Source organism: Oncorhynchus tshawytscha, linkage group LG05 (genome assembly GCF_018296145.1).
Source record: "Oncorhynchus tshawytscha isolate Ot180627B linkage group LG05, Otsh_v2.0, whole genome shotgun sequence".
Taxonomy (NCBI): Eukaryota; Metazoa; Chordata; class Actinopteri; order Salmoniformes; family Salmonidae; genus Oncorhynchus; species Oncorhynchus tshawytscha.
The window spans coordinates 89,984,570-90,010,996 of record NC_056433.1 but is presented as its reverse complement, the minus strand read 5'-3'; the positions used below and the strand labels follow the sequence as shown (position 1 = coordinate 90,010,996).

At 43.8% G+C, this 26,427-nt stretch overlaps 1 protein-coding gene across 1 annotated transcript; it reads left to right on the top strand.

The window, feature by feature from the left end:
* Window positions 1-26,427, top strand: gtpbp6 (GTP binding protein 6 (putative)). Its single transcript, XM_042322675.1, has 10 exons — window positions 1-768; window positions 1,314-1,451; window positions 1,622-1,692; window positions 1,822-1,952; window positions 7,310-7,380; window positions 8,086-8,244; window positions 11,322-11,530; window positions 12,365-12,513; window positions 13,722-13,874; window positions 24,596-26,427. The coding sequence occupies exons 1-10, from the start codon at window positions 288-290 to the stop codon at window positions 24,720-24,722; spliced, it is 1,689 nt and encodes a 562-aa protein (XP_042178609.1). The 5' UTR covers window positions 1-287; the 3' UTR covers window positions 24,723-26,427.

Genomic DNA, 26,427 nt, shown 5'->3' with positions numbered 1-26,427 from the left:
TACCGGAAATGTCTAGTCGACATGTGCAGCTTCAAAACAACACCAGCACATTATTTTAGACCTTTTCCATAAGTCGCTTCTGTCATCAGAATTGATTGCATTTTCAGCACTGATTCAATATTGCGAAAAGGTTTTGTAGCTAATTTCCTAGAACTGTAGTAATAATGCGTTGTTTTGGTCTCACTCACTTCCCAGTGACATTGTTAGTGGCAACGTTAGCTGGCTAACGGTAGCTAGCTAGTTCGCTACATAGCTAGGCTACTAGCTAACGTTAGGAAACCGTTATCATGTCAACCATAAAGTATTGTATGTTAGGGAACAATGTAGTTACACGTTTATTCCCCAAAAGGACCTTTTCATGGTGTGTACAGTTGAAGCATCAGCAGATTTACTGCGCAGAGAACTGGCTTAAGTTACCAACAAGTTATACATGCCATAAGAGATCACATCATGTCAATCAATCATCATATCAGTATATCTCACAATATGGGCTTCAACGTCACAGAGCTACAACAGTGTCATGGCAGACATCTATCCCCTTACAACACAGACGCTTTTCACTGTCAACATACCAGCTGAAAATTAGGGATGACGACCATACCCCAGGACATGAAAGCCTGGGCAGGGAGGAGGACGATTATATAGATGACAGTGAGATAGATGAGCTGTTTCAGCACCAGATCCCTATGGTCGGAGAGGGAGACCACCGCATCTTCATCGTCCATCCTGATGTGAAATGGGGAAGCAGGAAGCAGTACCTTACCACAGGTTAGTGGAAACTCAGGAGCTGGCCATTATACCATGTAAGGCAGTTATGTCATTAGGGTGGGTATAATTTGTGGAATGTTCCAACAGGAATCTGTTCCAAAAACTTTGTAAAGTACAAGGTTGCCAACAAACAACGCATAGAGTGGCATGATCAATTCAACTAGTTGACGAATAGGCATCAACTCACCACGTAGCTTATTCTTAATGTTTGTCCATCGGCTACCAGAGTGAGGACAGACATTTTCCGGAATAAACATGGTTTGTGAAAAACTTAATAAAATAGCCCACTCCCTACCCGGTATCTTATTCTGTCGCTATACAACTTTGTATACGTTGTTTGTTGACAACCTTGTTATTTACAAAGTTTTTGGAACAGATTCCTGTTGGAATGTTCCACGAATGATACCCACCCATGTCATAATGAGCTCCAAATGACACCCTGTTTCCCGGGGTCCTTCTATGGAACTTAGTCAAAAATAGAACATTGTATAGGGTGTAGGAGGCCATTTGGGACGAAGCAGTTCTGTCATGTGTCTCTTTCACAGCCAATCTGATGATGGCGGAGGCAGTGGGTTTGGTCAACACTCTACACAACTGGAGTGTCATCGACAAGATCATCCTCTCCACCAAGACACCAGAGAAAAAGATGATCTTTGGCAAAGGCAACTTCCAGACGCTCACAGGTCTGCCTGTTTTAACCCCATAACTTACCCTCGCCCTAACCCTGTTTCATGAAGTCTGTTCTCTCTCCCTGACACGATTTGACAGGCAATGTTTGGTGATATGTAATGTGAGTCACTATTTAGCATTACTGTATTGAGTCCAGAATCCTATTGTGATTTTTTTTTCTCAGAGAGAATCAGAAAGACTCCGGGAGTAACTGCTGTGTTTGTCAACGTGGAGCGTCTGTCCCCTGCCTCAGAGGTGAGAGTGGGAGACGAGAGCTTTACCCATGCACTACAGGGTAGATTGAGTCTTTATTGTCCCATAGACCTGTCACAATATGGCATATGGCAGCATAGACTTGACTCTGATAGTATGTTTTCCTTTCAGAAAGAGTTTGAGGAGGCGTGGGGGGTGAAGGTGTTTGACAGATACTCTGTGGTTCTCCATATCTTCCGCTGTAATGCCAGAACCAAGGAGGCCAAGCTACAGGTCTCCCTGGCTGAGATTCCACTGCTCAGGTAGCGTCCTAGTATTTTACCTATATATCACCCAAGTATTCATACTAATGTAATACAATGTATAAAGTCAGAAAGGTAGAGGCGAAGCGAGAGGGATTACTGAGCCCAAAATCTGTCTTATCCAGCAGGTAGTGTTTTCGCACACCAATCTAGGAGATTTTGTATAGAGGTCAATGAATGGCGAATTTGGTTAACAGAAATTGGAATGGCTTATTTGCTACGAGTGGCTTATTTGATCGAATAGAAGTTCTGTAATGATTAGGTTGTTACGAGTGTACTGATATAAGTAGGACACAAAACATCCTGGTAGGGTTGTCCCCGAAAGAAGGAAAAAAAAAATCTTGGTTGACCGAAAGTCGTCTATTCTTTCGACCAATCGATTGCTCAACATTTTTAAACATGTATTTTACCATATATAGACACAGCCAATTTGTTTTAATATGATCAACGATGTGCATTGAGTTTGTCTGATGCTTTAAGCTTACTGTTTGATGCCTCGAGGGCGCCAGAGTTCGAGATACCCAGAAGAATAAAACCTTAACCTGACCCAACTATTCTCCTCCTGCTCCCTGCTGCCTCTCTCCGATTCTGCCATTACTCTCATGAAGTTGACGCTAATAGTCTACACGAGGAGTCGGCAACCTTTCTCATGTGGAATGACAATAAATCTGACCATTTCTACCGATCTGCGTGCCAGTTATGGTTTTCATATGCACATTTTTGTGAAACAGTTTAATTTAATTTATAATACACTTTGTATCTTCAAATCATTGTCATGTGGTTTTAAATTCTATCCAAATTAATTACTTAAATCATACAATGTGATTTTCTGGATTTTTGTTTTAGATTCCGTCTCTCACAGTTGAAGTGCACCTATGATAAAAATGACAGACCTATCTTCTGAAAAAAACTCTTAAAGACCTAGTAATATTGTACATCAATAGCAGTCAATATTAATCGTCACCTTAATTCAGTCTCATCTGAAAGTTGTAAATTCTTGGTTATCTTCACGAACCCTGGCTAACAAGTTGAATCAGCAATACAAAATTGGGTTTAATTATTTATTTACTAAATACCTAACTAATCACACAGAATTATATATACAAAGAGTGAATCATAACTTGATTACAAATTATGTCATAAAGGAAAACGTCCCTGGCGGACGGAACAGATATGACTACGCAAAGAAAGTGGGTTGGGTTTGAGTGAAAGAGCGGGAAGACTGAAGAACAAAGGGAGAAGCGATGTCCCTATCGGGCCGTAGGCAACTACTCTATCCTAAATACAGAATCTTATGCATTCTAAATTACCGCCCATTTGGGAAATGAAAATATATTTACTCTGAGCTGTGCTTCAATAGGTTGGTGGTAGATGGAAGGCCGTGTTGCCCAACAGAGTCCTTTGAAGAGTGTCTTTGAACGGGAACGGAATACGTTGTAGTGTCGTCGTTGGGTGGTAGATGGGATACTCTGTCTTTCCTCTCCCAGCCCACGTTTATAGCGGCTGATAACTAGAATCTGAATCTGATAACTATAATGTGTAGACTTTCCACTGTACCGTTTATGTCATCCTATCATTGATGAGAATGTCTCAGATGACAACCGAACTGACATCATACTCATTAAGTACCAACGCATACGTTCAACTGGTTGGATTGAACAATGTTCAGCACTATATACACTGCTCAAAAAAATAAAGGGAACACTTAAACAACACAATGTACCTCCATGTCAATCATACTTCTGTGAAATCAAACTGTCCACTTAGGAAGCAACACTGATTGACAATAAATTTCACATGCTGTTGTGCAAATGGAATAGACAACTGGTGGAAATTATAGGCAATTAGCAAGACACCCCCAATAAAGGAGTGGTTTTGCAGGTGGTGACCACAGACCACTTCTCAGTTCCTATGCTTCCTGGCTGGTGTTTTGGTCACTTTTGAATGCTGGCGGTGCTTTCACTCTAGTGGTAGCATGAGACGGAGTCTACAACCCACACAAGTGGCTCAGGTAGTGCAGCTCATCCAGGATGGCACATTAATGCGAGCTGTGGCAAGAAGGTTTGCTATGTCTGTTAGCGTAGTGTCCAGAGCATGGAGGCGCTACCAGGAGACAGGCCAGTACATCAGGAGACGTGGAGGAGGCCGTAGGAGGGCAACAACCCAGCAGGAGGACCGCTACCTCCGCCTTTGTGCAAGGAGGAGCACAAAGGCCAGAGCCCTGCAAAATGACCTCCAGCAGGCCACAAATATGCATGTGTCTGCTTAAACGGTCAGAAACAGACTCCATGAGCGTGGTATGAGGGCCCGACGTCCACAGGTGGGGGTTGTGCTTACAGCCCAACACCGTGCAGGACGTTTGGCATTTGCCAGAGAACACCAAGATTGGCAAATTCGTCACTGGCGCCCTGTGCTCTTCACAGATGAAAGCAGGTTCACACTGAGCACATGTGACAGACCTGACAGAGTCTGGAGACGCCGTGGAGAACGTTCTGCTGCCTGCAACATCCTCCAGCATCACCGGTTGGCGGTGGGTCAGTCATGGTGTGGGGTGGCATTTCTTTGGGGGGGCCGCACAGCCCTCCATTTTCTCACCAGAGGTAGCATGACTGCCATTAGGTACCGAGATGAGATCCTCAGACCCCTTGTGAGACCATATGCTGGTGCGGTTAGCCCTGGATTCCTCCTAATGCAAGACAATGCTAGACCTCATGTGGCTGGAGTGTGTCAGCAGTTTCTGCAAGAGGAAGGCATTGACGCTATGGACGGGCCCGCCCGTTCCCCAGACCTGAATCCAATTGAGCACATCTGGGACATCATGTCTCGCTCCATCCACCAATGCCACGTTGCACCACAGACTGTCCAGGAGTTGGCGGATGCTTTAGTCCAGGTCTGGGAGGAAATCACTCAGGAGACCATCCGCCACCTCATCAGGAGCATGCCCAGGCGTTGTAGGGAGGTCATACAGGCACGTGGAGGCCACACACACTACTGAGCCTCATTTTGACTTGTTTTAAGGACATTACATCAAAGTTGGATCAGCCTGTAGTGTGGTTTTTCACTTTAATCCAGACCTCCATGGGTTGATAAATTTGATTTCCATTGATAATTTTTGTGTGATTTTGTTGTCAGCACATTCAACTATGTAAAGAAAAAAGTATTTAATAAGAATATTTCATTCATCCAGATCTAGGATGTGTTATTTTAGTGTTCCCTTTATTTTTTTGAGCAGTGTATTACTACCACATTCCTTACAGCTTGAAACTCAGAGGAAGATTGGAGAAATGATAAAAGATAAATATATTTCATCTAAACAAACGTATGGTCTACAGCGAGAAAGTTCTACCCATTGTTTAAAAGACATAAGGACCCAGGTTTATGGGCGGTTCCCTTCCAGATACCCCCTGGCTGTCCCATTGTTTAAAAGACATAAGGACCCAGGTTTATGGACGGTTCCCTTCCAGATACCCCCTGACTGACCCATTGTTTAAAAGACATTAAGGACCCAGGTTTATGGGCGGTTCCCTTCCAGATCCCATTGTTTAAAAGACATAAGGACCCAGGTTTATGGACGGTTCCCTTCCAGATACCCCTGGCTGTCCCATTGTTTAAAAGACATAAGGACCCAGGTTTATGGACGGTTCCCTTCCAGATACCCCCTGCCTGCCCCATTGTTTAAAAGACATAAGGACCCAGGTTTATGGACGGTTCCCTTCCAGATACCCCCTGGCTGCCCCATTGTTTAAAAGACATAAGGACCCAGGTTTATGGGCGGTTCCCTTCCAGATACCCCCTGGCTGTCCCATTGTTTAAAAGACATAAGGACCCAGGTTTATGGGCGGTTCCCTTCCAGATACCCCCTGGCTGCCCCATTGTTTAAAAGACATAAGGACCCAGGTTTATGGACGGTTCCCTTCCAGATACCCCTGACTGTCCCATTGTTGAAAATACATGTAATGTGGCAGAATATATTGACTCCTTTCTCAACCCCTTATCTCAGAAGCATCCCAGTTATGTAAAGGATACTATGAATGTGTTAATAAGGAGAATCCCATCTATGTAAAGGATACTATGAATGTGTTAATAAGGAGAATCCCATCTATGTAAAGGATACTATGAATGTGTCAATAAGACGCATCCCATCTATGTAAAGGATACTATGAATGTGTCAATAAGAAGCATCCCATCTATGTAAAGAATACTATGAATGTGTCAATAAGGAGCATCCCATCTATGTAAAGGATACTATGAATGTGTTAATAAGGAGCATCCCATCTATGTAAAGGATACTATGAATGTGTCAATAAGGAGCATCTCGTCTATGCAAAGGATACTATGAATGTGTTAATAAGGAGCATCCCCTCTATATAAAGGATACTATGAATGTGTCAATAAGGAGCATCTCGTCTATGTAAAGGATACTATGAATGTGCCAATAAGGAGCATCCCCTCTATATAAAGGAGACTATGAATGTGTCAATAAGAAGCATCCCAGTTACAGGGGACTGCCCTTTCTGGGACCTTCTCACCTATTGGTAAAAATGGTATCTTGGTTTTAACTAGAGGGTCATAAAATGAGTGGGCTAATTGTCTATGTGCCTGTCCACTCTGTACTCCTTGTGGGTAACAGCTTATTTTCCCCTTACCTAACCTCAGCCCTAACCTCAACCCTAACCGTATGCCTAACCTCAACCCTAACCGTATGCCTAACCGTATGCCTAACCTCAACCCTAACCTCAACCCTAACCTCAACCCTAACCTCATTCCTAACCTTATGCCTAACCTCAACCCTAACCGTATGCCTAACCGTATGCCTAACCGTATGCCTAACCTCAACCCTAACCTCAACCCTAACCTCAACCCTAACCTTATGCCTAACCTTATGCCTAACCCTAACCTTATGCCTAACCTCAACCCTAACCTCAACCCTAACCTTATGCCTAACCTCAACCCTAACCTTATGCCTAACCTCAACCCTGACCTTATGCCTAACCTCAACCCTAACCTTAAATTAAGACCAAAAAGCAAATGTTTATTCATGTGAATTTTGACTTTGTAGCTGTGGTAACTAGTGAAACCCGTTGTGCCTGTTGTTCACACATAGCATGGTTTTTCCTGATCTGAGCCTCCTCCCGACTGCCTTCCAAGACATTTATTTTCATTGTTAAGGCGGCTGTTAGAGTATCTGGTAAATATAATGGATAATATGTGGTAAAGTAGATTTTTCCAGTATGTGATCCACAGCACCAACTAGTGTAATTTTAATGCACCTCCATTGAAACTGATTCTGTTTTGAACACTGAAATACTATTGAACATGGTGTTTTCCAACATGTACACAATGTGTTCTTCTGACAGATCCCGTTTGAGAAATGAAGTGGCCAACTTGGACCAGCAGGGTGGGGGCTCCAGATACATTATGGGTTCAGGTAAGCCTACAGTAATATGGCTGCTCCTGGAAACCTGTGGATGTCTCTGCTTCCTCACAAATCAAATCAAATCACATTTTATTTGTCACATACACATGGTTAGCAGATGTTAATGCGAGTGTAGCGAAATGCTTGTGCTTCTAGTTCCGACAATGCAGTAATAAGCAACTAACAATTCCAAAACTACTGTCTTATACACACAAGTGTAAAGGGATAAAGAATATGTACATAAAGATATATGAATGAGTGATGGTACAGAGCGGCATAGGCAAGATGCAGTAGATGGTATCGAGTACAATATATACATATGAGATGAGTATGTAAACAAAGTGGCATAGTTAAAGTGGCTAGTGATACATGTATTACATAAAGATGCAGTAGATGATATAGAGTACAGTATATACGTATACATATGAGATGAATAATGTAGGGTATGTAAACATTATGTTAAGTAGCATTGTTTAAAGTGGCTAGTGATATATAACTTACTGTAAGTTAGTCTGTATAAGAGCACCAGTTAAATTCCTTTGTCTAGGTGACTAACCCCTCCCTCCCTGTCTCTAGGTGACTAACCCCTCCCTCTCTGTCTCTAGGTGACTAACCCCTCCCTCTCTGTCTCTAGGTGACTAACCCCTCCCTGTCTCTACGTGACTAACCCCTCCCTCCCTGTCTCTAGGTTACTAACCCCTCCCTCCCTGTCTCTAGGTGAGACGCTGATGGAGGTACAGCAGAGAGTTTTGCAGGAGAGAGAGCTGAAGATCTGCTCTGCTCTGCAACATCTGAGGAGGAAGAGACACCTGCTCCGCTCCCAACGCAAAAACAGAGACTTCCCCATCATCTCTGTTATGGGCTATACCAACTGTGGTGAGAGGCAGGGTTATGGGCTATACCAACTGTGGTGAGAGACAGGAGTTATGGGCATTAACAACTGTGGTGAGAGGCGGGGTTATGGGCTATACCAACTGTGGTGAGAGACGGGGTTATGGGCTATACCAACTGTGGTGAGTGACAGGGGATTGTGGGCACAGGAGGTTGGTGGCACCTTCATTAGGGAGAACTGGCTCGTGGTAATGGCTTGAGCGGAATCAATGGAATGGTATCAAATATTTATTATGGATCCCCATTAGTTCCTGTCAAGGCAGCAGCTACTCTTCCTGGGGTTTATTATGGATCCCCATTAGTTCCTGTCAAGGCAGCAGCTACTCTTCCTGGGGTTTATTATGGATCCCCATTAGTTCCTGTCAAGGCAGCAGCTACTCTTCCTGGGGTTTATTATGGATCCCCATTAGTTCCTGTCAAGGCAGCAGCTACTCTTCCTGGGGTTTATTATGGATCCCCATTAGTTCCTGTCAAGGCAGCAGCTACTCTTCCTGGGGTTTATTACGGATCCCCATTAGTTCCTGTCAAGGCAGCAGCTACTCTTCCTGGGGTTTATTATGGATCCCCATTAGTTCCTGTCAAGGCAGCAGCTACTCTTCCTGGGGTTTATTATGGATCCCCATTAGTTCCTGTCAAGGCAGCAGCTACTCTTCCTGGGGTTTATTATGGATCCCCATTAGTTCCTGTCAAGGCAGCAGCTACTCTTCCTGGGGTTTATTATGGATCCCCATTACTTCCTGTCAAGGCAGCAGCTACTCTTCCTGGGGTTTATTATGGATCCCCATTAGTTCCTGCCAAGGCAACAGCTACTCTTCCTGGGGTTTATTATGGATCCCCATTAGTTCAGGCAGCAGCTACTCTTCCTGGGGTTTATTATGGATCCCCATAAGTTCCTGTCAAGGCAGCAGCTACTCTTCCTGGGATTAATTATGGATCCCCATAAGTTCCTGTCAAGGCAGCAGCTACTCTTCCTGGGGTTTATTATGGATCCCCATTAGTTCCTGCCAAGGCAGCAGCTACTCTTCCTGGGGTTTATTATGGATCCCCATTAGTTCCTGCCAAGGCAGCAGCTACTCTTCCTGGGGTCCAGCAACATTACGGAAGTTATAAACAATTTAAAAAACATTATAATACATTTCACAACAGATTTCACAATACATTAAGTGTGTTCCCTCAGACCACTACTCTACAATACATTAAGTATGTTCCCTCAGACCACTACTCTACAACACATTAAGTGTGTTCCCTCAGACCACTACTCTACTACCACATATCTACAATACATTAAGTGTGTTCCCTCAGACCACTACTCTACAATACATTAAGTGTGTTCCCACAGACCACTACTCTACAATACATTAAGTGTGTTCCCTCAGACCACTACTCTACAATACATTAAGTGTGTTCCATCAGACCACTACTCTACAATACATTAAGTGTGTTCCCTCAGACCACTACTCTACAGTGTGTTCCCTCAGACCACTACTCTACAATACATTAAGTGTGTTCCCTCAGACCACTACTATACAATACATTAAGTGTGTTCCCTCAGACCACTACTACAATACATTAAGTGTGTTCCCTCAGACCACTACTCTACAATACATTAAGTGTGTTCCCTCAGACCACTACTCTACAATACATTAAGTGTGTTCCCTCAGACCACTACTCTACAATACATTAAGTGTGTTCCCTCAGGCCACTACTCTACAATACATTAAGTGTGTTCCCTCAGACCACTACTCTACAATACATTAAGTGTGTTCCCTCAGACCACTACTCTACTACCACATATCTACAATACAATACTGTTATCGTGTGTGTGTAGGTTACGTGTGTATGCATGTGTCTGTGCCAACGTTTGTGTTGCTTCACAGTCCCTGCTGTTCCATAAGGTGTATTTTTATATATTTTTTAATCTGATTCTCCTGCTGCATCAGTTACCTGATGTGGAATAGAGTTCCATGTAGTCATGTCTCTATGTAGTACTGTAGAATAGAGTTCCATGTAGTCATGGCTCTATGTAGTACTGTGGAATAGAGTTCCATGTTGTCATGTCTCTATGTAGTACTGTGGAATAGAGTTCCATGTAGTCATGGCTCTATGTAGTACTGTGGAATAGAGTTCCATGTAGTCATGGCTCTATGTAGTACTGTGGAATAGAGTTCCATGTAGTCATGGCCCTATGTAGTACTGTGGAATAGAGTTCCATGTAGTCATGGCTCTATGTAGTACTGTGGAATAGAGTTCCATGTAGTCATGGCTCTATGTAGTACTGTAGAATAGAGTTCCATGTAGTCATGGCTCTATGTAGTACTGTGGAATAGAGTTCCATGTAGTCATGGCTCTATGTAGTATTGTGGAATAGAGTTCCATGTAGTCATGGCCCTATGTAGTACTGTAGAATAGAGTTGCATGTAGTCTGTTCTGGATTTGGGGACTGTGTAGTCATGGCTCTACGTAGTACTGTGCTCCTCCCAGTCTGTTCTGAACTTGGGGACTGTGTAGTCATGGCTCTATGTAGTACTGTGCTCCTCCCAGTCTGTTCTGAACTTGGGGACTGTGTAGTCATGGCTCTATGTAGTACTGTGCTCCTCCCGTAGTCTGTTCTGGATTTGGGGACTGTGTAGTCATGGCTCTATGTAGTACTGTGCTCCTCCCGTAGTCTGTTCTGGTTTTGGGGACTGTGTAGTCATGGCTCTACGTAGTACTGTGCTCCTCCCGTAGTCTGTTCTGGATGTGGGGACTGTGTAGTCATGGCTCCATGTAGTCATGGCTCTACGTGGTACTGTGCTCCTCCCGTAGTCTGTTTCCAGGTGTTTGATGCCATTCCATTTGCTCCGTTCCGGACATTATTATGAGCCGTTTTTGATTTTGCACAAGTGTTTTACCCACCTGTTGTTGCTAAATATAATATAAATGGCTTCATTCACCGAACGGTGATCAGCATTTACCCACTTATTTACTGACTATTACACCTCCAGAAGCACTTATTTAATATCTAATTAAAATATTGTCTCTTCTGCCTGTTCATTACTGTTAAACTCCTATCTCTCCTCCAGGTAAGACGACTCTGATCAAGGCGTTGACTGGTGACGCTGCGCTGCAGCCTAGAGATCAGCTGTTTGCCACGCTGGACGTCACGGTGCACGCCGGCACGCTGCCTAGTCACATGACTGTGCTTTACGTGGACACCATCGGCTTCCTGTCCCAGCTTCCCCACCGGCTCATAGACTCCTTCTCCGCCACGCTGGATGATGTCACTCACTCTGTATGTTACAACGGTTTTCATTTCAAAATGTTTACAATTCATCCCAAAGGTGTTCCATAGCGTTACATTTTCCCTTCACTGGAACTAAGGGGCCTAACCATAACCATGAAAAACAGCCCCAGACCATTATTCCTTCTCCACTATGGGGCAGGTAGTGTTCTCCTGGCATCCGCCAAACCCTGATTAATTAACCGGACTGCCAGATGGTGAAGGGATTCATCACTCCATAGAAAGCGTTTCCACTGCTCCAGAGTCCAATGGCAGCGAGCTTATCACCACTCCAGCTGACGCTTGGTATTGCACATGGTGATCTTAGGCTTGTGTGCGGCTGCTAGGCCATGGAAACCCATTTCATGAAGCTCCTGACGAAAGGTTCTTGTGCTGACGTTGCTTCCAGAAGCAGTTTGGAACTCGGTCGTGTTGCAACCGAGGACAGACTATTATTACGCTCTAAGCACTTCAGGACTCGCCGGTCCAGTTCTGTGAGCTTGTGTGGCCTACCACTTTGTGGCTGAGCCGTTGTTGCTCCTAGACATTTCTACTTCACATTAACACCACTTGCAGTTGACTAGGCAGCTCTAGCAGGGCAGAAATGTGATTAACTGACTTGTTGGAAAGATGGCATCCTGTGACGATGCCACGTTGAAAGTCACTGAGCTTTTCAGTAAGGCCATTCTACTGCCAATGTTTGTCTATGGAGATCGCATGGCTGTGTGCTCGATTTTACACACCAGTCAGCAACAGGCGTGGCTGAAATAGCAGAATCCACTAATTTGAAGGGGTGTCCACATACTGCTGTATAGATGGTGTTCTTTCTCCTCGTTCTGTCCCCAGGACCTGATAGTCCATGTGAGAGACATCAGCCACCCAGAGACTGTGAACCAGAAGGAGAATGTGTTGAATGTCCTGAGGAACCTTCAGATCCCAGGCAGACTGCTGAGCTCTATCGTAGAAGTCCATAATAAAATAGATCTGGTGGACAGGTGAGGATAATAACATTCACATACAGTCTTGTACAGCTAACCTTGTGGGGACACACAATTCAGCCCCATTCAAAATCCTATTTTCCCTGAACATAACCCGTACCCTAATCCTAACCTTAACCTGAAAGTCTAACCTTAAACCCAACCCTAGCTCCTAACCCTAAAACTAACCCTAGCTCCTAACCCTAAAACTAACCCTAGCGCCTAACCCTAGCTCTTAACCCTAGATCCTAACCCTAAAACTAACCTTAGGTCCTAACCCTAAACCCAACCTTAGCTCCTAACCCTAAACCCAACCCTAGCTCCTAACCCTAAACCCAACCCTAGCTCCTAGCTCCTAACCCTAAACCCAACCCTAGCTCCTAACCCTAGCTCCTAACCCTGAACTTAATTCTAATTCTAACCTTGACCCTAAACCCCACTATTCTTGTGGGGACTTTTGGTCCACAAGTAGTTAGAACAGTTAGAACAACACACTCAAACACTTCGGTGAGATGCAAAATAAAGTATGTTGAGGGGAGGAACTAAAGTCTGTTGAGGGGAGGAACTAAAGTCTGTTGAGGGGATGGAACTAAAGTCTGTTGAGGGGAGGAACTAAAGTCTGTTGAGGGGATGGAACTAAAGCCTGTTGAGGGGATGGAACTAAAGTCTGTTGAGGGGAGGAACTAAAGTCTGTTGAGGGGATGGAACTAAAGTCTGTTGAGGGGAGGAACTAAAGTCTGTTGAGGGGAGGAACTAAAGTCTGTTGAGGGGATGGAACTAAAGTCTGTTGAGGGGTCTGTTGATGGAACTAAAGTCTGTTGAGGGGAGGAACTAAAGTCTGTTGAGGGGAGGAACTAAAGCTGTTGAGGGGAGGAACTAAAGTCTGTTGAGGGGATGGAACTAAAGTCTGTTGAGGGGAGGAACTAAAGTCTGTTGAGGGAACTAAAGCCTGTTGAGGAACTAAAGTCTGTTGAGGGGATGGAACTAAAGTCTGTTGATGGGCCTGTTGATGGAACTAAAGTCTGTCTGTTGAGGGGAGGAACTAAAGTCTGTTGAGGGGATGGAACTAAAGTCTGTTGAGGGGATGGAACTAAAGCCTGTTGAGGGGATGGAACTAAAGTCTGTTGAGGGGAGGAACTAAAGTCTGCCAGATGTATATGTGACTATGCTGTTTATCCATATATAAGTTCTTATCATTCATTACATGGATATGTTGTCCTCCTCAGCTATGAGCCCTCTGAGCCCAACAGCCTGCCTATCTCTGCTCTGAGAGGACAGGGTCTGGAGGAGCTGAAGATAGTCGTAGAAGAAGCTATAATGAGATCTACAGGGAAACAGGTCCTGACTCTCCCTGTGGACCTCAGCAGCTCCCAGTTAAGGTAAGGTTAAAAGTATTGGAATCAAGCCACATACTGTGAGTGACTGCTACAGTATAGTAGCAGTCACTTTGAACAACCTTATTCATATGACATTACATGTCCACTTCTTCTGATTTTTCTTCTTTTTCTTCTTCTTCAGTATATACAGTAAGTACGGTGAATTCAGAAAGTATTCAGACCCCTTGACTTTTTCCACATTGTTATGCTACAGCCTTATTCTAATATGGATTTTTTTTTAAGTAAAATTCTCAGCAATCCACACACAGTACCCCATAATGATGAAGTGAAAACAGGGTTTTAGATTTTTTTGCAAATGTATTCAAAACGTAAAACAGAAATACCTTATTTACATAAGTAGAATGAATTGTCCGTAGAGCTCCGAGACAGGATGTGTAGAGGCACAGATCTGGGGAAGGGTACCAAAACATTTCTGCAGCATTGAAGATCCAAAAACCACAGGGGCCTCCATCATTCTTAAATGGAAGAAGTTTGGAACCACCAAGACTCTTCCTAGAGCTGGCCGCCCGGCCAAACGGAGCAATCAGGGGAGAAGGGCCTTGGTCAGGGAGGTGACCAAGAACCCGATCGTCACTCTGACAGAAATCTAGAGATCCTCTGTGGAGATGGAAGAGCCTTCCAGAAGGACAGCCATCTCTGCAGCACTCCACCAATCAGGCCTTTATGGTAAAGTGGCCAGTTGGAAGCCACTCCTCAGTAAAATGCACATGACAGCCCACTTGGAGTTTGCCATAAGGTTCCAAAAGACACTCAGTCCATGAGAAACAGGGGATGGGGGGGGCTTTGGATCACTACTGGCTGTAAGCGAACGGGTGATGCGCGTTTGGAGCAAGGCTCAGCCATTCAATCACATAACAACAGAATGCAGCGCAGCACGCGACTGAAGAAACACGAGACAATCAATTTGGTAGTTCCAGTATCAACGAGCTCTGGAAAGAGCGGGAGAGAGGAAAGGCAGTTTGCCAGTTACAGCAGCGCGTCCCCTGAACGGTAACGAAGAGGTAGATGAGAAGCTTGACCACGGAGACCTGGGGTTGAGAATGTGACAAAGCCTACTTCATGAGCTGGTACTGAAAAACAACTGGCATTTGGAAAGTTTGAGGTGAGGAAGAAAGTGGTGGACAAGTATTGTTAGCATTGTTAAGTATCTTGCTAACTGGATCGAATTCTCTGTTAGCTAGCCAGAAAAATGTTGCGCAACATTAGCCAATTTAACTGATCAAATAATTTAGTTTATGGTGTGAAATTATTATACAGGCTGTCATGGTAACAAGCATTCTATTATAAATGCTGTCGTGGTAACAAGCGTTCTATTATAAAGGCTGTCGTGGTAACAAGCGTTCTATTATAAAGGCTGTCGTGGTAACAAGCGTTCTATTATAAAGGCTGTCGTGGTAACAAACGTTCTATTATAAAGGCTGTCGTGGTAACAAGCGTTCTATTATAAAGGCTGTCGTGGTAACAAGCGTTCTATTATAAAGGCTGTCATGGTAACAAGCGTATTATAAATGCTGTCGTGGTAACAAGCGTTCTATTATAAACAAACGCTATTATAAAGGCTGTCGTGGTAACAAGCGTTCTATTATAAAGGCTGTCATGGTAACAAGCGTTCTATTATAAATGCTGTCGTGGTAACAAGCGTTCTATTATAAAGGCTGTCATGGTAACAAACGTTCTATTATAAAGGCTGTCGTGGTAACAAGCGTTCTATTATAAAGGCTGTCATGGTAACAAGCGTTCTATTATAAAGGCTGTCATGGTAACAAGCGTTCTATTATAAAGGCTGTCATGGTAACAAGCGTTCTATTATAAAGGCTGTTATGGTAACAAGCGTTCTATTATAAAGGCTGTTACGGTAACAAGCGTTCTATTATAAAGGCTGTCATGGTAACAAGCGTTCTATTATAAAGGCTGTCATGGTAACAAGCGTTCTATTATAAAGGCTGTCGTGGTAACAAGCGTTCTAATAAAGGCTGTTACGGTAACAAGCGTTCCATTATAAAGGCTGTCATGGTAACAAGCGTTCTATTATAAAGGCTGTCATGGTAACAAGCGTTCTATTATAAAGGCTGTCATGGTAACAAGCGTTCTATTATAAAGGCTGTCATGGTAACAAGCGTTCTATTATAAAGGCTGTTACGGTAACAAGCGTTCTATTATAAAGGCTGTCATGGTAACAAGCATTCTATTATAAAGGCTGTCATGGTAACAAGCGTTCTATTATAAAGGCTGTCATGGCTAACTGCAATATTAGTGTATTGTTTTTTCTCAAGACTTGAGTGTCATTTGCAGTAAAGTTTAGGCAACAAATAACATTGGATTGCTTTCTTTACATGTTTTAGCTGTGTGTTAGGTTCACATTAACCACTTGTTATTTTACACACAGAGACTGATCATGTAGATGATATTCTGTTGTTTAATTAGTTAAAACCTGGCATGAGAGCTCATGTGAGTCCAGTTCAGGTATTGCATGGTCTGGCCAGCTATGGGTGGTAGCTAGTCCAGTTCAGGTATTGCATGGTCTGGCCAGCTATGGGTGGTAGCTAGTCCAGTTCAGGTATTGCATGGTCTGGCCAGCTATGGGTGGTAGCTAGTCCAGTTCAGGTATTGCATGGTCTGGCCAGCTATGGGTGGTAGCTAGTCCAGTTCAGGTATTGCATGGTCTGGCCAGCTATGGGTGGTAGCTAGTCCAGTTCAGGTATTGCATGGTCTGTTCAGCTATGGGTGGTAGCTAGTCCAGTTCAGGTATTGCATGGTCTGGCCAGCTATGGGTGGTAGCAAAATAGGTACAGATGAGGACAATGCACTCCAGCACTTTACAGATGGTATTTCAGCTGTTGAATGGCCTCCTGTTGAAAGGCCTCCTGTTGAATGGCCTCCTGTTGAATGGCCTCCTGTTGAATGGCCTCCTGACACGTGGCAGTGCAGTTCCATGTCTCCGTCATTATTAACTGCCAGAGGGGAGGGCTCATGGTGAAGTGTGCCTATCGAGGATAGTTCTGTGAGATTCAGGATGGCTTTGACGTTGAGGAGGTGCAATTCTTATCATATGTGAAGGCCCAGTAAGTTGATGGCATTTCTTGTCAATGAGTGTTGTGCTGGTTGATTGTTATGAACACCTGCCTTATGAGCTTGTTATCATATGTGGTTGCATTCTCCCCATACACCATAATATCACCAAGTTGACATGTACGGCAACTCCAGGGCAGATGTGTAGTCAGAGCATGGGTGGACCGACTGGCAAGTGTCTTCACTGACATCTTCAACCTCTCCCTGACCGAGTCTGTAATAACCTACATGTTTCAAGCAGACCACCATAGTCCCTGTGCCCAAGGAAACCTGCTGCTGCTTTCCACCGCTCAGTCAGACTGCTCTTTCAAATCATAGACTTAATTATAATATAATAAACACACAGAAATATGAGCCTTAGGTTATATTCTTTCCTTTCATTAGAGCCTCCCAGTTGTAGAGCTAGGGAGAGGGTGTCAGGGTTGTCTATAGAGACTCCCAGTTGTAGAGCTAGGGAGAGGGTGTCAGGGTTGTCTATAGAGACTCCCAGTTGTAGAGCTAGGGGAGGGTGTCAGGGTTGTCTATAGAGCCTCCCAGTTGTAGAGCTAGGGGGAGGGTGTCAGGGTTGTCTATAGAGACTCCCAGTTGTAGAGCTAGGGAGAGGGTGTCAGGGTTGTCTATAGAGACTCCCAGTTGTAGAGCTAGGGGAGGGTGTCAGGGTTGTCTATAGAGACTCCCAGTTGTAGAGCTAGGGAGAGGGTGTCAGGGTTGTCTATAGAGACTCCCAGTTGTAGAGCTAGGGAGAGGGTGTCAGGGTTGTCTATAGAGACTCCCAGTTGTAGAGCTAGGGGAGGGTGTCAGGGTTGTCTATAGAGACTCCCAGTTGTAGAGCTAGGGAGAGGGTGTCAGGGTTGTCTATAGAGACTCCCAGTTGTAGAGCTAGGGGAGGGTGTCAGGGTTGTCTATAGAGACTCCCAGTTGTAGAGCTAGGGAGAGGGTGTCAGGGTTGTCTATAGAGACTCCCAGTTGTAGAGCTAGGGGAGGGTGTCAGGGTTGTCTATAGAGACTCCCAGTTGTAGAGCTAGGGGAGGGTGTCAGGGTTGTCTATAGAGCCTCCCAGTTGTAGAGCTAGGGGGAGGGTGTCAGGGTTGTCTATAGAGCCTCCCAGTTGTAGAGCTAGGGAGAGGGTGTCAGGGTTGTCTATAGAGACTCCCAGTTGTAGAGCTAGGGAGAGGGTGTCAGGGTTGTCTATAGAGACTCCCAGTTGTAGAGCTAGGGGGAGGGTGTCAGGGTTGTCTATAGAGCCTCCCAGTTGTAGAGCTAGGGGGAGGGTGTCAGGGTTGTCTATAGAGACTCCCAGTTGTAGAGCTAGGGAGAGGGTGTCAGGGTTGTCTATAGAGACTCCCAGTTGTAGAGCTAGGGAGAGGGTGTCAGGGTTGTCTATAGAGACTCCCAGTTGTAGAGCTATGGGGGAGGGTGTCAGGGTTGTCTATAGAGCCTCCCAGTTGTAGAGCTAGGGGAGGGTGTCAGGGTTGTCTATAGAGACTCCCAGTTGTAGAGCTAGGGAGAGGGTGTCAGGGTTGTCTATAGAGACTCCCAGTTGTAGAGCTAGGGAGAGGGTGTCAGGGTTGTCTATAGAGACTCCCAGTTGTAGAGCTAGGGAGAGGGTGTCAGGGTTGTCTATAGAGCCTCCCAGTTGTAGAGCTAGGGGGAGGGTGTCAGGGTTGTCTATAGAGCCTCCCAGTTGTAGAGCTAGGGGGAGGGTGTCAGGGTTGTCTAAAGAGCCTCCCAGTTGTAGAGCTAGGGAGAGGGTGTCAGGGTTGTCTATAGAGCCTCCCAGTGGTAGAGCTAGGGAGAGGGTGTCATATATTAGAGTGCCCAGTTTCTCATTGATCCTGGAAGAGGCTGGTGACTTGCTATAGTTGGAGTTGCCATGCGAAGCAGTGCTGCTGTTTGCTTTTTCCAAAGGTGTCTGAGTGGTGGGCATACTGGAAGCTTAACATAGCTGAAGTACACACAAATAGTACATACATACAGTACAGGTACACACATCTGCTACTACTACTCTATGTTTATCATATATGCATAGTCAGTTTAACTATACATTCATGTACATACTACCTCAATTGGGCCGACCAACCAGTGCTCCCGCACATTGGCTAACCGGGCTATCTGCATTGTGTCCCACCACCCACCAACCCCTCTTTTACTCTACTGCTACTCTCTGTTCATCATATATGCATAGTCACTTTAACCATATCTACATGTACATACTACCTCAATCAGCCTGACTAATCGGTGTCTGTATGTAGCCTCGCTACTTTTATAGCCTCACTACTGTATATAGCCTGTCTTTTTACTGTTGTTTTATTTCTTTAGTTAACTATTGTTCACCTAACACCTTGTTTGTACTATTGGTTTGAGCCTGTAAGTCTACATCTGTTGTATTTGGCGCACGTGACAAATAAACTTTGTTTTGATTTACAACATGTACAGTGTATTCGGAAAGCATTCAGACCCCTTCACTCTTTCCACATTTTGTTACGTTACAGCCTTATTCTAAAATGGATTAAATAAATAAAAAATCCTCAATCTACACACACTGCCCCATAATCACAAAGAGAAAACAGGTTTTTAGAAATGTTTGCAAATTTATTTAAAAAAATAAAAAAACAGATTCCTTATTTACACAAGTATTCAGGCCCTTTGTTTTGAGACTCGAAATTGATCTCAGGTGCATCCTGTTTCCATTGATCATCCTTGAGATGTTTCTATTACTTGATTGGAGTCCTCCTGTGGTAAATTCAATTGGTTGGACATGATTTGGAAAGGCACACATCTGTCTATATAAGGTCCCACAGTTGACAGTGCATGTCAGAGGAAAAACCAAGCCATGAGGTCGAAGGAGTTGTCCGTAGAGCACCGAGACAGGATTGTGTCGAGGCACAGATCTGGGGAAGGGTACCAAAACATTTCTGCAGCATTGAAGGTCCCCAAGAACACCGTTGCCTCCATCAATCTTAAATGGAAGAAGTTTAGAACCACCAAGAGTCTTTCTCGAACAATCGGGGGAGAAGGGAGGTGACAAAGAACCCGATGGTCACTGACAGAGCTCCAGAGTTTCTCTGTGGAGATGGGAGAACCTTCCAGAAGGACAACCATCTCTGCAGCACTCGACCAATCAGGCCTTTATGGTAGAGTGGCCAGACAGAAGCCTCTCCTCAGTAAAAGGCTCATGACAGCCCGCTTGGAGTTTACTAAAATGCACCTAAAGGACTCTGACCATGAGAAACAAGATTCTCTGGTCTGATGAAACCAAGTTTGAACTCTTTGGCCTGAATGCCAAGCATCACGTCTGGAGGAAATCTGGCACCAACCCGATATAACCCGCTCCCCATCGAACCTGACAGAGTTTGAGAGAATCTGCAGAGAAGAATAGGAGAACCTCCCCAAATACAGGTGAGCCAAGCTTGTAGCGTCATACCCGAGAAAACTAAAGGCTGTAATCTCTTCCAAAGGTGCTTCAACAAAGTACTAAGTAAATAGTCTGACTACTTATGTAAATATGATATTTAACTTTATATAATTTTATTACATTTGCAAAAAATTCTAATAACCAGTTTTTGCTTTGTCATTATGGGGTATTGTGTGTCATTTGATGAGGGGGAAAACGATTAAATTAATTTTAGAATAAGGCTGTAATGTATTTTGTTGTTGAAAATGTCAGTCTGAATACTTTCCAAATGCACTGTATGACTGGGTTCAAATTTGTCTCCAGCTATTGTAAGGTCAAATATATCTAAAACAAGTGTCATTTATATTTACAATCCCCTTCTCCAAACGGATTACTCATTTACCTAGCTCTTATCAATAGCTCTTATCAATAGCTCTTATGAAGTTGTAAATAACGGTGCATGGAGAATGGTATCTCATTTAATGCGGCGTATCTGTAGACACGCCTCCATTAATACAGTGTATCTGTAGACACACCTCCATTATTACAGTTTATCTATAGACACGCCTCCATTAATACAGTGTATCTGTAGGCACACCTCCATTAATACAGTGTATCTGTAGACACACCTCCATTAATACAGTGTATCTGTAGACACACCTCCATTAATACAGTGTATCTATAGACACACCTCCACCACACCTCCATTAATACAGTGTATCTGTAGACACACCTCCATTAATACAGTGTATCTGTAGACACACCTCCATTAATACAGTGTATCTGTAGACACGCCTCCATTAATACAGTGTATCTATAGACACACCTCCATTAATACAGTGTATCAGTAGACACGCCTCCATTAATACAGTGTATCAGTAGACACGCCTCCATTAATACAGTGTATCTGTAGACACATCTCCTCCACACCTCCATTAAATCAGTGTATCTGTAGACACACCTCCATTAATACAGTGTATCTATAGACACACCTCCATTAATACAGTGTATCAGTAGACACGCCTCCATTAATACAGTGTATCAGTAGACACGCCTCCATTAATACAGTGTATCTGTAGACACGCCTCCATTAATACAGTGTATCTGTAGACACACCTCCATTAATACAGTGTATCTGTAGACACACCTCCATTAATACAGTGTATCTATAGACACACCTCCACCACACCTCCATTAATACAGTGTATCTGTAGACACACCTCCATTAATACAGTGTATCTGTAGACACACCTCCATTAATACAGTGTATCAGTAGACACGCCTCCATTAATACAGTGTATCTGTAGACACACCTCCTCCACACCTCCATTAATACAGTGTATCTGTAGACACACCTCCATTAATACAGTGTATCTATAGACACACCTCCATTAATACAGTGTTTCTGTAGACACACCTCCATTAATACAGTGTATCTGTAGACACACCTTCATTAATACAGTGTATCAGTAGACACTCCTCCTCCACACCTCCATTAATAGTTTATCTATAGACACACCTCCATTAATACAGTGTTTCTGTAGACACGCCTCCTGCTCCACATCTCCATTAATACAGTGTTTCTGTAGACACACCTCCATTAATAGAGTGTATCTGTAGACACACCTCCATTAATACAGTGTATCTATAGACACACCTCCATTAATACAGTGTATCTGTAGACGCACCTTCATTAATACAGTGTATCAGTAGACACACCTCCTCCACACCTCCATTAATACAGTTTATCTGTAGACACACCTCCTCCACCACACCTTCATTAATACAGTGTATCTGTAGACACACCTCCATTAATACAGTGTATCTGTAGACACACCTCCATTAATACAGTGTATCTGTAGACACATCTCCATTAATACAGTGTATCTGTAGACACACTTCCTCCACACCTCCGTTATTACAGTGTATCTGTAGACACACCTCCATTAATATGGTGTATCAGTAGACACGCCTCCATTAATATGGTGTATCAGTAGACACGCCTCCATTAATATGGTGTATCAGTAGACACGCCTCCATTAATATGGTGTATCAGTAGACACGCCTCCATTAATACAGTGTATCTGTAGACACACCTCCCTTAATACAGTGTATCAGTAGACACACCTCCATTAATACAGTGTATCTGTAGACACACCTCCATTAATACAGTGTATCTGTAGACACACCTCTGTCACACCTCCATTAATACAGTGTATCTGTAGACACACCTCCATTAATACAGTGTATCAGTAGACACACCTCCACACCTCCATTAATACAGTTTATCTGTAGACACACCTCCTCCACCACACCTTCATTAATACAGTGTATCTGTAGACACACCTCCATTAATACAGTGTATCTGTAGACACACCTCCATGAATACAGTGTATCTATAGACACACCTCCATTAATACAGTGTTTCTGTAGACACGCCTCCTGCTCCACACCTCCATTAATACAGTGTATCTGTAGACACGCCTTCATTAATACAGTGTATCTGTAGACACACCTCCTCCACACCTCCATTAATACAGTGTATCAGTAGACACACCTCCATTAATAGTGTATCTATAGACACACCTCCATTAATACAGTGTTTCTGTAGACACACCTCCTGCTCCACACCTCCATTAATACAGTGTTTATGTAGACACACCTCCTGCTCCACACCTCCATTAATACAGTGTATCAGTAGACACACCTCCTCCACACGTCATTTATTTGATCTCCACCCCCAAATGAATAGCAGGTAAGTAGTGGGTGAATAGCAGGTGAGTAGTGGGTGAATAGCAGGTGAGTAGTGGGTGAATAGCAGGTGAGTAGTGGGTGAATAGCAGGTGAGTAGTGGGTGAATAGCAGGTGAGTAGTGGGTGAATAGCAGGTGAGTAGTGGGTGAATAGCAGGTGAGTAGTGGGTGAATAGCAGGTGAGTAGTGGGTGAATAGCAGGTGAGTAGTGGGTGAATAGCAGGTGAGTAGTGGGTGAATAGCAGGTGAATAACATGTTGTTCTCATGCTTTAGTTCAACTTCAGAATAATCAGAGAGAAAAGTGCATATAAAGGAAATGACGTTCCATTTATGCTTAACTCAGGTCAGAATGAGGGCCTTTTAGAATAGGTTTTACAATGATATTTATCATGTTTAAGGCTTGATTTACCCCCATTCTATATCTCTAACCATTCATCTCCCAACAAGCCAGGACACAGCCTGCCTGAGATCTTCTGGCAGGCCACTGTTGACTATTCATCTCCCTACGAGCCAGGACACAGCCTGCCTGAGATCCTCTGGCAGGCCACTGTTGACCATTCATCTCCCTACGAGCCAGGACACAGCCTGCCTGAGATCCTCTGGCAGGCCACTGTTGACCATTCATCTCCCAACAAGCCAGGACACAGCCTGCCTGAGATCTTCTGGCAGGCCACTGTTGACCATTCATCTCCCTATGAGCCAGGACACAGCCTGCCTGAGATCCTCTGGCAGGCCACTGTTGACCATTCATCTCCCTACGAGCCAGGACACAGCCTGCCTGAGATCCTCTGGCAGGCCACTGTTGACCATTCATCTCCCTATGAGCCAGGACACAGCCTGCCTGAGATCCTCTGGCAGGCCACTGTTGACCATTCATCTCCCTACGAGCCAGGACACAGCCTGCCTGAGATCCTCTGGCAGGCCACTGTTGACCATTCATCTCCCTACGAGCCAGGACACAGCCTGCCTGAGATCCTCTGGCAGGCCACTGTTGACCATTCATCTCCCTATGAGCCAGGACACAGCCTGCCTGAGATCCTCTGGCAGGCCACTGTTGACCATTCATCTCCCTACGAGCCAGGACACAGCCTGCCTGAGATCCTCTGGCAGGCCACTGTTGACCATTCATCTCCCTACGAGCCAGGACACAGCCTGCCTGAGATCCTCTGGCAGGCCACTGTTGACCATTCATCTCCCTACGAGCCAGGACACAGCCTGCCTGAGATCCTCTGGCAGGCCACTGTTGACCATTCATCTCCCTACGAGCCAGGACACAGCCTGCCTGAGATCCTCTGGCAGGCCTCTGTTGACCATTCCAAAGTCTAGATTTTAAAGTCTGATTTTTAATTAGCTATGTTTCATTCTCCTTCCTCATGTCTGTTTCTTTGTTAGTACTTTTATTTTATGATGTGAATCACTTTGTTACTTTTATTGAAAAGCCCAATATAAATAAAGTTATTATTAACTTCTTCTTCGTGTGTTTCCAGCTGGCTGTACAAGGAGGCAACCGTCCAGGAAGTGGACGTTAACCCAGATGAAGGTTCCGCTGTCGTCAAGGTGATCATCAGTGCTGCTGCGTACGGACGCTACAGGAAGATGTTCTTAGGTAGTTAGAAACACTGCAGGTCTAAACCCTGGATGATTGACAGGAGGCTTTATTGAAGCCACCGCGCAGCCATAGAAATGCATTTATTATATTACAGACACCTTAATGCAGACTTCAAAAATGTTTTATGTTAGCTTAACATACAAATAAAAACATTTTCCTTAATAAAGTATTTATTTTTTGAGTATTGTTACTGTCCCCACTACAACAACAAAAAATACTTGTATAATGGCTACGGTGTCTCAAAATGGACAAACGGTACTACCAGTATAGCCAATTTTTTTTCTTGTTTTTCAAGCAAGGGTCTTTTAAGGGAGTATGGAGCACACTTGTTCGGTTCAGTTAGGCGAGTTTGGCCGAACTGAACCATGCTGAAGCCTATACCAATAATCACTGTTTCCCGAGAGTTCACAAAAAGCTGTTTCATCAGAAAACCAAACTACTCTTGTTATATGAATGATAAAATGTATTTTAATGTAAATATGTTAACAGGAAAGTGACAAGGTATGACAGTATATTGATTCATTATTAACTGGCTATCATGTTTCGCATCTCACCTGGGCTGATCTGCTTGTTTCAGTGGAGAAACAATGCATGTGTAACATGTGATCTCTTAAATTGAAGATATCATCACTGTAAAAAAGCAGAATATTCCTGTACATATTTGAATATCCATCGCATAGAAAAAGGAAAGACAGATGTATGAATAAGAGGAAGCCTATTTAGTGGTTCTTTTGGAATGACTTTTTGTGGGCTTAATGACCCTCTAAAACAAAATATTGACCTGTACTGTAAGATTCATGTAACAGTTTTTCTGTCGAAAAACCCGTAGCATTGAAAGGGGAGTACGGAGCGTAAGTATGAGGTACAGGGGCTTCAGGGAGAATTCATACCCCTCTCCTTATTCCACATGTTGTTGCAGCCTGAATAAAACAGTTATTAATTGTTTTTACCCATCTACACACAATACCCCAGAATGACAAACTGAAACATGTTGTTGGTTTTACCCATCTACACACAATACCCCAGAATGACAAACTGAAACATGTTGTTGGTTTTACCCATCTACACACAATACCCCATAATGACAAACTGAAACATGTTGTTGGTTTTACCCATCTACACACAATATCCCAGAATGACAAACTGAAACATGTTGTTGGTTTTACCCATCTACACACAATACCCCAGAATGACAAACTGAAACATGTTGTTGGTTTTACCCATCTACACACAATACCCCATAATGACAAACTGAAACATGTTGTTGGTTTTACCCATCTACACACAATATCCCAGAATGACAAACTGAAACATGTTGTTGGTTTTACCCATCTACACACAATACCCCATAATGACAAACTGAAACATGTTGTTGGTTTTACCCATCTACACACAATATCCCAGAATGACAAACTGAAACATGTTGTTGGTTTTACCCATCTACACACAATATCCCAGAATGACAAACTGAAACATGTTGGTTTTACCCATCTACACACAATACCCCAGAATGACAAACTGAAAACATGTTGTTGGTTTTACCCATCTACACACAATACCCCATAATGACAAACTGAAACATGTTGTTGGTTTTACCCATCTACACACAATATCCCAGAATGACAAACTGAAACATGTTGTTGGTTTTACCCATCTACACACAATATCCCAGAATGACAAACTGAAACATGTTGGTTTTACCCATCTACA